Source organism: Motacilla alba, chromosome 20 (genome assembly GCF_015832195.1).
Source record: "Motacilla alba alba isolate MOTALB_02 chromosome 20, Motacilla_alba_V1.0_pri, whole genome shotgun sequence".
In the NCBI taxonomy this organism is placed as follows: domain Eukaryota; kingdom Metazoa; phylum Chordata; class Aves; order Passeriformes; family Motacillidae; genus Motacilla; species Motacilla alba.
This window is the reverse complement of record NC_052035.1, coordinates 14,426,566-14,438,008: the sequence shown is the minus strand read 5'-3', so window position 1 is coordinate 14,438,008 and position 11,443 is coordinate 14,426,566. Positions and strand designations below refer to the sequence as shown.

The 11,443-nt window shown below is 50.5% G+C and overlaps 1 protein-coding gene across 1 annotated transcript; it reads right to left on the bottom strand.

Annotated features, from left to right (window-relative positions):
- Nucleotides 1-654: 654 nt before the first annotated feature.
- Nucleotides 655-10,089, bottom strand: KCNG1 (potassium voltage-gated channel modifier subfamily G member 1). The gene is made up of 4 exons (XM_038159308.1): nt 9,490-10,089; nt 6,300-6,412; nt 4,236-5,046; nt 655-3,753 (listed from the first exon to the last, which is right to left on the bottom strand). The coding sequence occupies exons 3-4, from the start codon at nt 4,992-4,994 to the stop codon at nt 2,983-2,985; spliced, it is 1,530 nt and encodes a 509-aa protein (XP_038015236.1). The 5' UTR covers nt 4,995-5,046; nt 6,300-6,412; nt 9,490-10,089; the 3' UTR covers nt 655-2,982.
- Between the last annotated feature and the right edge of the window lie 1,354 nt (nt 10,090-11,443).

The window sequence follows — 11,443 nt, the reverse complement described above, 5'->3', positions numbered from 1 at the left end:
GTGCCCCAGCCCCACTCCCTGTGCCACCCTCCACCCCTAAGGAACACAGGGAGAGGAGGGAGAGCCCATCACTTTATTAATGCAAGGAGTACAGCTCCTGCTGTGGGATTGCAGCTGGCCAGAGCCCCCGGAGCAGGAATCAGAGCAATGCCAGCCCCCGCTGCAGCTGCAGACAGGCACTGCCCCTCTGGCTCCATCAAAGCACCCGGCGCTTGGATTGGAGCTGTCCTGGGGACTGCCCACGCTGGGAAAAGGCCAAACAGGGGTGACAGCCCTCAGCTGTGCCACAGGAAACTGCCAGCTTTGGAACCAAGCCATCATTTTCATGGATCTGACTAAAAACCCAGACAGCAGAGTCTAGAGAGGCATGATCTCTGCGACCCGCCAGGAAAGCTGGAACCCAGCAGCTGGGGCTCACACTGAGGCTGTGCTGCGAGGCCTCTGAGCTGGATTTATTCAGCAGGAGTTCCCCCTGTAAAGCACACCAGGGAGGTTACAGCCATTCAGTCACACGTGCCCAGCTGGTCACAAACATCTGCTGCAAGCACAGCTCCACACGGGGTGGGCACATCCCCGACAGCTCCTGTGCCCTGCCTCAGCACAGCTGGCAACAGGCAAGGTGCTTTCACACTTCTGCTCGACCAACGCCCAACCCCAGGGTGATGTTTTTATTTTATTTTTATTGGATAAGGGCTTTAGAATCAAGCTCTGGTTGTGGGATAAAAAAATTAAATGATACATGAAATAAATGAGCACTGATGCAAAGACAGTGAGAAAATGGATGGCCCTACAGCATTTATTAGCTAGCAGAACATGGAAATGAGCTTAGGTTTTATTTGGTAAGTCTTGATTTCTCCTTATATTCACGTACAGCTCCTTATTTATGGCTCAGCCTGTCAAACACATTCTTAGATAAGCAACTGTTGCTCACAGGACTAATCTAATTACCAGTTCTTTTTATAACGAATGCTGACACAAAGGTAGAGGATGCACAGCACTTGTGCTGGAGCCAATGCTCCAGATGATCAAACAGCTCTGAAATTTGAAAAAAAATGGGGAGAAGAATTTTTTGTCACGATGTTCCTGTTTTTTGTCCAACTCTAATTAAAGATGAAGAACAAGAGTGAGAAGCTGGTTCATTTGCAGCTTTGGCACAGAGTTAATTGCCAAGAGTTTAGACTGGATATTTTAGCACTCTGCAGTAATGTTCCATAGGCACATTTCCCTACCACAGGCTGGAGAATGCTAGAGCCCTAATTTTTTGTAAAGTGCATTTTAAAAAGTTTTGGAGTTCTCCTTCAGGAACAAGCACATCAGAACTGCTTCAAATTGTATTTTAAAGACATTTGAACAGAAAATCAGCGTGCTGTAGGTTTGGCCAAACAGCACAGCCTGAGAAACCGAATTTACTTTTTTTTGGAAGGACAGTGTTGCGTCCTTGGCCTTCATTTAAACCATAAACCATTATGCATTCTGACATTTCTTGCAGCCTGCTCCAGAAATGCCAATAAGAAATAGTATTTCTGAAAATTAAGACAAAGAAGCATTGGTCAGTGTGATGGGGACTTCGAAATTCCCCAGGCTCTTAACTGCTAGGAAGTCATTTTACTGAAAAAGAGTGGAAATAGGTGAAACTCTTTAAATCAACTTTTCTTTACCTGTAAGCACACATGGAATCAAACAAGTGGATTTTATTATTTTTGAAGTTCTGGAGTTTTTTCTCCTGAGCTGTTCTGCAAGTCAGGGTCACTCCCTCTAAAATAAGGGGGGTATCATGAACGTGCACAGACACCAAACCCGAGTGTCCCTGTGCTCCCCTGACTCAGCACAGAGCCTGGACCAAGATGAACAATCCCTGCTGTGCTTTAGGGTGTTCATTGCTTCTTCCTGTCCTATTTAACACCTTCCCCATTGCCACCAGGTGTGTAGTGGTGGCAGAGCTGAAGTGAATCCCGTGCCATCCCTCCTGATGGAGGACAGTGAAGGACAGAGCTCTCTGTGTGCCCCTCCATCACTCAAATCTGATTTTCTTCTTCCCTCACTGGCAGCTTCCCACGGGCACAGAGCTCCTGCTCCTGCCACAGAAGCGACAGCTCGAGGGAAGGGGTGGCCCCAGTTTGCCCAGCAGTGCTGGGGTCCCTGGAGACTGCCCTCTCCAGTTCCCTCTCAGAGCTGAGGGAGAGTGAAGCTGGGAACAGATGGTGGGGAAGGCTGGCATCTCCTCATGCATATTTCACTGGGTTTGCAGCTAGTCACCTCTTATAACGACATTAAGTGCTACAAAACTCCAAGGCTTTGTTCCTTGGAATGTTGCATTCGATGGCATCGGATCAATGCTGTAACATCAATTAAATTTTGAGGCTGGTGAGCTCTGAGTATTTACATCTTTAGCAAGGTTAGGCTATAAACAGCTCGATTCTTCTGTTCTGCCGTGGCTAGGGCTGACTTGCACAGAAAGAGCCGGTTCTGTGCTGAGTGATGAATCTCACTTGACGTTTTTTAAAAGCACAATGGGACAAACATCTGTGGTTATTTCCATTACGCTCTAAGGCGTGTTACTGGGAGACAATTTAGCCATTAATTCTGATGTATTTACATTATTTATGTACAAGAGGAATGAGAAAAATGGTAGCCTGTTTAATGATTATGTACATTGTGATTCGGTTGGAAAAATGTGTATTACAAATGGCAAAACAGCCTGTCAAGTGCATAATTATATGTTGCTCTTTTTTTTTTGTTTTGTTGCCAGAGAAGTTTTAATTCCTTAAATCCCACTGCATGATCTCAGTGAAAATTCTGCCCTATACATTATATGGGGGGGGAAGGAACAGCATAATAACAGACTTCTTAAACCACATCAGGTCCTGGTTAGAGCCCCTTCTCTTCGTTTTAATATGGGGATTACCTTTGTAAGGTGCTTCCAGAGCGAATTAAAAGCTGGAATCTGATACAATGACAGCAAGAGAAACGGGAACGTAAATTTCATTCGTTGTCCCTAGTCTCGGAAGAGAGAGTGGTGAACAAAACCTCGCTGCCTTGCGACTCGTTGCTCATCTGAGACTTGGCTTTCAGTAAGAACTGCGCTCTCCTGTACATGATCCTCTCCTGCTCCTGCTTCAGCTCCAGGTAGGAGCGTGAGAAGGTGTGGAAGATGGAGGTGACCGGGAAGGCCATGAGGAGGATGCCGCTCAGGATGCTGCTCAGGGCCACCACCTGCCCGGGGATGCTCCTGGGCACCATGTCCCCGTAGCCCACGGTGGTCATGGTGATGACTGCCCACCAGTAGCAGGCGGGGATGCTGGTGAACTCCTGCGAGTCGGCCATCTCGTTCTCGATGACGTAGAGCAGGGGCGCGAAGAGCGCGATGGCCACGCACAGGAAGAGCAGCAGCAGCCCGAACTCGCGCGTGCAGCGGCGCGCCGTCAGCCCCAGCGTCTGCAGCCCCAGCGAGTGCCGCGCCAGCCGCATCACGTACAGGATGCGCAGCGCCCGCAGGATCCGCAGCACCAGCCCCACCTTGTCCAGGTAGATGTTGCCCGAGCTGGGCTTCTTGGAGCCCTCGGAGCCCGTGTCCACCAGCAGGGTGATGTAGTAGGGCAGGATGGCGATTATGTCTATCAGCGTCAGCGGCCTCCGCAGGAACGCGAACTTGCTCCTGGCCTGGATGAATCTGAGCAGGAACTCCAGGGAGAACCATGCCACGCACACGGACTCCACAATGAAAATGTTGTAGCACATCTGGGAACACTCACCCTGCAGGAAAGAGGAGGAGTTCGTAATCGGCTCTGGGTAATAACTGTTTTAGCTGGTGCGGTGACAGGAGGAGAGGCTTCTGTGTTGGTTTTTTTAAACCCAAAATATTAAAGGAATCGAAGCTGTTGCTATGGGGAAACACGTTGGCAGTTTGGAACATGCTAAATGCAAAACTTAGAAAGGCTCTGCTTATTCCACAGAAGATACTGCTCGGGAATTTCAGGCTTTCTAAATAGCAAATACAAAGTCTAACAAGGTAATATACGGAGGAGCGCTAAGAGAAATTTCTTTGGACATAAAACTGGATTGGTTAATTCTCTTGCAAGTGATTGAAGAGTCATGCAACATTTCAAATATTCTTCACAATATTTCCCCCCTCTAAGGACAGCTGCAAAATCCCCATTGAAGTCAATAGCCTCAGACCTTGTACTTGCTCTGCTCTTCCCAGCACATACCACTTGGCATCCTGAAAGCTAACTTACCTTTTCCTCCTCCTCCCTCAGGTCAGGCATGGTGCTGATGGATAAGTTCACTGCTGTAATAGTTACAAACAAAACAGACAAACACGCAAACACCTTTCCAGGAAGGCCAGACTGGGGCCTTTCCACCATGTCTTGCAACTTTTTCATGCACAAACCAATTTTTGTCTCCTCTACTGTTTCACCTGTTGTTTCATTTTCTAGGAGGTCATCCTCCCGTTCATTAATCTCTGTGAGCTCCTCCATTTTTTGCAGGTATCTCCTTTTACAACACCAGTCCAAGTTGTCTTCCTCAATGCCCCAGTAGAGCAGCTCCTCCTGGAAGGACAGCGCGCACATCTCCCGCAGGAGCCGGAGTTTGCCAACCCGCAGGAAGGTCAGGATCGTCCTGAACGCCCCCGGGTTGCGGTCGAAGAAGAATTCATTGCACGTCACATCATAATCGTCACAGATGTTCAGAATGTCGTCGAAATTAGTACAGAACTTGAGCTGTCCCAAACGTGTCAGGGGGAACTCATCGAGCGTGGTCCAGGGGAGCAGGTACTTGATGCCCCCCACGTTGATAATGATGTGACGCTTGCGGTCGTCGGGGTGGAAGCCTTTGAGGAGATCCTCCTGAGGGTGGATTAGCCTGGCTCTTTGGTAAAACACTCCCTTGAGGGTTTCAGATTCTGGAAAGAACGTGTGGTTGAAGGAAGGATCTGAAGTACAGCTCAGGGCACTATAGTCATAGTCGGAATTTTCTCCAGGCATAAGAGTCATCTTGGAAGACAACTTTGCATCCCTCCGCTGCTTCTGCAAGTGTCTTCTGGAACTGAAAACAGACACGGGGGTGAGCAAATGGCAGGCTGCTTTCAGGTTTTGAACAAGCAGAGTGGTTGGAGCCCAAAAGCATTTATGGATGATGAGAGCAATTGGGAAGGAAACAGCAGTGGCTGAGCGCGGCCAGGCCTTTCTGGGCAGGCTGGGTTTATCCAGCTGGGCAGCACTGACCCCATGCCAGGGGCCGTGCCAGCTTCAGGAGCTCTGCCTGGCGTATTTATCACACTGCAGGCTTCTCCTCTCTCAGATACAGAGGTCTCAGGTGCCAGTAGATAAAGATGGAAACCAGGAATAATTCCTTCATGTGGCAGGATGTTTCTGGTTCAGAGTGGAGGTATAAAAATGGGGACAGTATCACATTAGTGACACTAATCTGTGAGCCCATAGAATTCAAGTGTGTTTTGTAGAAAATTAAATGGCATAATTTTTTAAAGTACTACTCATAAAACTTTTGAGTATTTTAGCACCCATGAAATGTATAGAAAGGATCAGAAGTCAATTATGTTGTAATTCAGTAAATACACACTTCTAAAAATCAGTTAGTACAAAACTAATTTATAAAAAGCCATCTGGAAACTGTTTGGGGGAAAAAAGCTCACTTGTATTGTTGATCACATAAACATTTGTATGGAGTTTATATTAATGACATGGCAACTCCCTTTTTATGGTCTCATTTACAAAAGATTGCACAGAAACATGGGATTTCCATACAGACCTTGGAAGGCTGTTTCAGTTATCACTGACACCCTACACACAGTACCAGGGCTTTGTGCTTGCAGTACTCTGAGCCAAGCTGCCTTTACCTCTGACTGAAAGAGCCCAAACATTTCTAATGACAGCTTGGGAAATCCTGTTCAAATTCAGCTCATGCAACGCTGGCGTAAAGTCCAGGGAGTGAAGAGAACAGAGTTCAACTGGTATCAAACACAGGAGCTGGAAATGTTCAAACTTCTGGCCTCCCTAAGCCACTGCACTTCAGGAGCCAGCCTGGGATCTGCTCCTCCACAGGAGGCTGTGCAGCACTGCTCCAAGACCCTTCATCTGCACACTCAGCCTCAGCTGAGGGCACGGAGTCCCTGAGTTTCGCTGGGGAAGAGTATTTATTTATTAAGGAGATTGTACAATAAAGAGACATTAAATATGCACCAGTATTTTGGCTTTCTAGCCTCAGGTTCACAGGAAAGGAATAAATATTCCAGTTGATTTGCTTCGGTAGAGTTTTGTTCTTGTCCTGGCTGCACTTACCTCCCCTTGGATGTGCACCCAGGGACACAACCCCTGCTAGGGCCACTTGCTGAGCCACAGAACCCTCCTTTTCAGAAGCTGGGTTTATAAACCACACCAGGAGTGGCACATACCTATTAAAGAAGAAAAAAACATGATTACACAACAGAAAAGGACTCAAAGCACAGCTGCACATCAGTTTAAGAGCTCTCCTTGCTGCAAGGGCACTTACAAAGCTTCAATTAAAAACTCTCTCAGTCCTGCTCCTGAACTTCCCAGGGGGGTTTGGGCTGAACAGGGCAGCTCTGTGCACACTTACAAACAGGTGGCCCCAGGCCAGCTTTGGATGGAGAGCTATTTCCTGACTCCTCATCCAGAAGCACAGAATGGTTTGGGTTGGAAGGGACCTTAAAGCTCATCTTGTCCCAGCCCCGCCATGGATCAGCAGAAGAAATGCCACTGGAGCGCAAGCCACGGTTTGATATGGAAACCAGGGCTGCCTGATGGATGTTTGTGTAGGGCTTCATCTCCCAGACCAACTGCTGTTTTATTTAAAAATGCCTTTTCCCTTCTGCCTCAGCCATGTCTAAAGCAGGGCTGGTCCAAACAGAATGAAGATTATGACTGATATGAGATATGGATAAGTGGGAGCTGTTAACCACTTTCCCTTCTGTAATACCAGATGATGTTGGTTAGCAACAACTTATCCTCTGAATCTCAGCCAGGAAAAATGAGGAGGCAGCTCATCTCTGTCACTGGTTTGATCTCCCAGCACATCCACAGTTGACACAATGGGAAGAAATGGAGAGAGGGAAATGTAAATGTTCTGCGTGTGTCAGACACACGCTGTAACCCTGAGGCAGCAACTGTGAAAGAGCAGAGCAAAGAAAAGGGGATTTCTTTCTTCACTGCCACCTCCTCGACCTGTGTGAGACAACAAATTGGACAAATGAATCCCCTGTGGGCCACACTGAGTGGCTGCTCTCAGAAAAGGTTGCTCCTTGGTTTGCCATAACCAGAGCTGGCAGGGCTACAGATCCCACGTAGGATCTGATGCTCCACACGGGTTATTTTCATGTTCTCTGCCTCAGATACACGCAGCATCATATCTACAGGGGAAGAGTAGGAGGAGATAAAGGACAATAATAAACGTGGCCTGACTCGAAGGAAGGGAGAAAGGAGAAAAAATAAACCAGTGCATTTCTGTGTGTGTTTCTTCTTTTCCTTCTAGGGTGCCTCGACAGAATGATGGTCGGTGCTGCTTTAGGATGAGAGAGATCTAATTAATGGAAGGACTCCTTGCTGTTGAGCTTACAGCCCAGGCAAGCTGCTTTATTCCTTGTTGCAGCCTGATGACACTGGGGACAGCTGGTGAGAAATGCCTTCAGGAGAGAAGGCAGCACACAGCAGTGTAAGGTCAGACAGACACATTAGCCTAGAGCCCCAGCCTCCCCAGCAGCCAAACGAGGTGAACTTTGAGGCTCTGCTGTGACAGTGAAATCCTCTGCTCAGCTCTAAGCCAGGCCCAATGGTACAAGCCCTCCTGGCCTGAGGTCCTGAGGTCTGAGCAGCACTCTGCCCTTGGAATGCCTGGCACTCACTGAAGCCCAGCTCAGCTTCCTGGCTGCCCTGCTGACACCGTGCTCTCCTCTTGGGCAATCCCCTTCTCCCTGAGCATCGCTGCTCTCACGTTCTGTAACCTTACTGGGGCAAGAACGTCTCTTCCTGCCTTATCCACCCTGGGAACTGCTCTGCCTTTTGGAACCTGCAGTGACACGGAATAGCTGGCCTAGGCAAGGGCTCTGGGTGACTCCAGGGGGTGGATTGTGCATGGCAAGTAAGACAGGACGTATTTTCAAAAATCTGTCCAGCACAAGATGATATCCATTATGTCTGGTGAAGAAATCACATTAGAAATCCGTGCCGCCCTTACTTGCAGCCAGAATTCAGGAAGGATGCCAGACTGCGAGGCAATGGGAAAAGAATTATTAAAGATGCCCTTCTGAGGGAAGGAAATAGAACTCATGAGAAACATGATAAAATTCCACTGCAAGTGTTGTTCCCCCCCCCAGTGTCCGCTGCAGTATTTTGAATTCTGCAGTGCATCTCTGATGTAATCAGAGCTCCTGCAAGGAGTCCTGCTCCTGCTCCACAGCACAGACAATTCAAAGTTGTGCCTGGATGATAACAAGCCTGCAAAGAAGATGCAGAAGTCCCCCCACGTCTCTCCTATCAATTCCAGTGCCTGCAACTCATCTCTGTTGCTTTCTACCATTTGTAAATTAAGTTTTAAAAGACATTTAAAAAAGTTTCAGATTTCAGTGCAGGTTGATATGAATATAGTGAATTTTTGGAAAGAATTCCATAAGGAACAATGCAATGTTCTCTCCTCCTTCGGTCTTTCCTTAGTTAAGCAGGCAGCATTTCCAAGCAGTGCCACACTCGGCTCTCCCCTGGCACAGGATTTCCGTGCTGTGCCTCACTGCCAGGCACCTCCTGCCACGCTCCTGCAGCTCTTTACAGCCTGAGAACAGACCTCAAACTTCAACTCTGCTTGCAAAACTGCACTTCCAGCCAGATCAAAGTAAAACTTAGGAAGGTCAATGTATAACATGAAATAAAACTCTCCTGAAAAGCAGATAAGCTGAAAAAAATATGCTCTGTCTTGCTCTCCCTGAGCTGGACAGTTGTGGCATCTTATGACAACCTACAAAGAGAATTATGTCAAATATGTTATTCACTGTTTGGTTTTATAAAGCCGAGCCTTATTCAACTGATAATAATCAAAAGTGAAATAACTTTGCGGATAACTTATATCCCCAGGAGAATGTGCTGAAATACATCAGGATTAATAACTGCAGTTACTCCTCTGCTGTGAAACATATTTATGTCAACAAATTTCAGCAAGTCACATGCATAGCAATCTCTTACACATAATTTCAAAAAGTAAAGGATTTGACATTTACTTGTATAGATAAATATTTCGCTACCGAAATTAAGATACGTAGTCATGGAAGAGTTATTTCATGCTCGTCCTGTCCTCAACCCCTCCCCAAGTCTTTTCCAATGAAAAAAAAATCTCCCGGAAAGACATTGCCTATCAAGAACAGTTCACTTGATGCGTCTGTCAGTCACCAACGAGCAGAAGTCAGTACATACACCAACATAAAAGACATCCCTTAATTACTTAAAAATGAAAGCTGTAAAGGACCTTCAGATCAGGCAAGGCGGCAGAAAGTGGCGAGGCGAGCCTCCATGGTGCGCTGAGAGCCCCCGGAGCGCGGAGCGGCAGAGCCGGCCGGGGGAAGCCGGAGCAGCAGCAGCGAGCGGCGGGATGCGCCCGGAGCGCCGTCAGCCTCCTCCGCGGCGGGGCCGGGCCAGGGCACGAACGAGCCGAGCGGTGCCGGGGAGCAGGCGAGCCCCTCCCGCTGCTGGCGGCGCGGCCGGCCCGGCTCCGGCGGGGAATGCCGGCCGCTCCCGCTCTGCCATCCCTGCCGAGGGACGGAACCTGTTGCCGCGGCCGAGGGGGCCCCGCCCGCTCCGGGGGCTCGGCGGCTCCGGCCACCCCCGGCCGGGCGCTGCCCCCGCGGCTCCCCCGGAGCCGGGCGAGTCGCCCGAACTCGCCCGCGAGTTGCCCGCGGCGGCGGCGAGCGCGGAGCCCCGCGGCTGGCTCGGACCGGGCGCTACCGCGCTGCGCCTCCGCCGGGGCCGCGGGCGGGACGGGCGAGCTCCGGCCGAGCCCCGGCCCCGCGCATGGTGCGGCACCGGCACCGGCACCGGCACCGGAGCGGCGCCCGGGCTGCCCTGCCCGCACCGCCCGCGCCGGACGAGCGGCAGCGGCAGCGGCAGGAGGAGGAGGAGGAGCTCCCGGAGCCGAGGAGGAGCGCAGCCCGGCCGGGGCCGCCCGCAGCCCTGCCCCGCACACGGGGGCCATCCCGGGCTGCCCCGTCCGCCCGCCGCTCCCGCTGCTCGGGCCCTGTCGTGCGCACCGGGCCGCTGCTGCTCGGACAGGTGGGATCGCGAGCAAAGGCGCAAATCCCATCCCGACTGTGCGCCCGGTCTGCTCCCGGAGAGCCCAGCCCGTGCTTTGTTCCCGGGGCGCCCTCGCAGCGCACGGCAGCATCAGCGCACGGGGTCGTTTCACAGACTTGGAGGATATTGCCTAGATCTACTTTTAATGACATTTGCGTGACATCTGGGTGGAAGGTACTCTCTGTGGATGCAATCTCCACGTGAAAGCGCGAGTTGAATCTCGGTGCCGGGGTTGAGGAGCCACCGGCAGCTCAGGCTCTGTCACACTCTCGAGCGAACGCTCCCATGCCGTGCGCTGCTGCTCCCCCGCGGGTGCAGAGACCACGGCGCCTCTGGGCTCTGAGCTCCCTTCCCTGCCCAGGCACTGCTCCTGGAGGGAATTCCCTGCAGGCGTCCCGCGCCTCCGTGCGGGATGGGGACAGTCACCTCAAAGGGACAAGGGCTGCGTGTTCCTGTGGGCATTGTGCCCTTCACCCGGAGCACTGCGGGGTCTGGTTTCAAGCCAAGTCCTTTGTTGCTATGGTAATACAAATGAAAAACCTATACTATGGTAATTTTAGCAAAACACCTCTTTTCTCCCCCTAAAGTAGATCGGACTGTGGTTCAGGATTGTGTGGGCACGCAGGAACAGCCGTGCTGATATTCCTCAGCCGGAGCTGTTGAACAGCAGTCGTGCAGAGGGGCTGTCAGCTTGGGCTGCTTTTCCCTGGTACCGCTCAGGATTTTTGTTTGACTTTGGCAAGGTTTCTGAGCAGGCTCTCAGCCTTTGTCTGTAGCAGGGAGCTGATTGGTTTTACTGGCCACAGTGACAGGGAGCCTTGGCTTTTGTACAATAGTCTGCAATAGTTTTGCTAACAAAACCCGTATTTTAAAAGTCTTTGCTGTCGAAGAAGAAGGACATACTAAGTAGGGTCTCCCAGGGAGTCATCTGGGAACAGTTCTGGTCGGTGTTTGCTGTGATAACTTGGGTGACAGGATGGAGGGCATTGCTAGAAGATGTGCAGTGATTCCACACGGAGAGCAAGGCTGAGGTTTCGAATGACCCCGAGGTAGTGCAGAGCCCGTCTGAGCTCAGCACAGCGGAGCTGTAGGGGACAGAGAGATGCGGTGTGCCACAGGGGAGGAACATCCCG

Coding starts and splice junctions, on each gene's coding strand:
- KCNG1 (XM_038159308.1), bottom strand. CDS start 4,994: ATGACTCTTATGCCTGGAGAAAATTCCGACTATGACTATAGTGCCCTG. Junction 3,754..4,235: donor TGAGGGAGGAGGAGGAAAAG/GTAAGTTAGCTT, acceptor TCTTTCCTGCAG/GGTGAGTGTTCCCAGATGTG.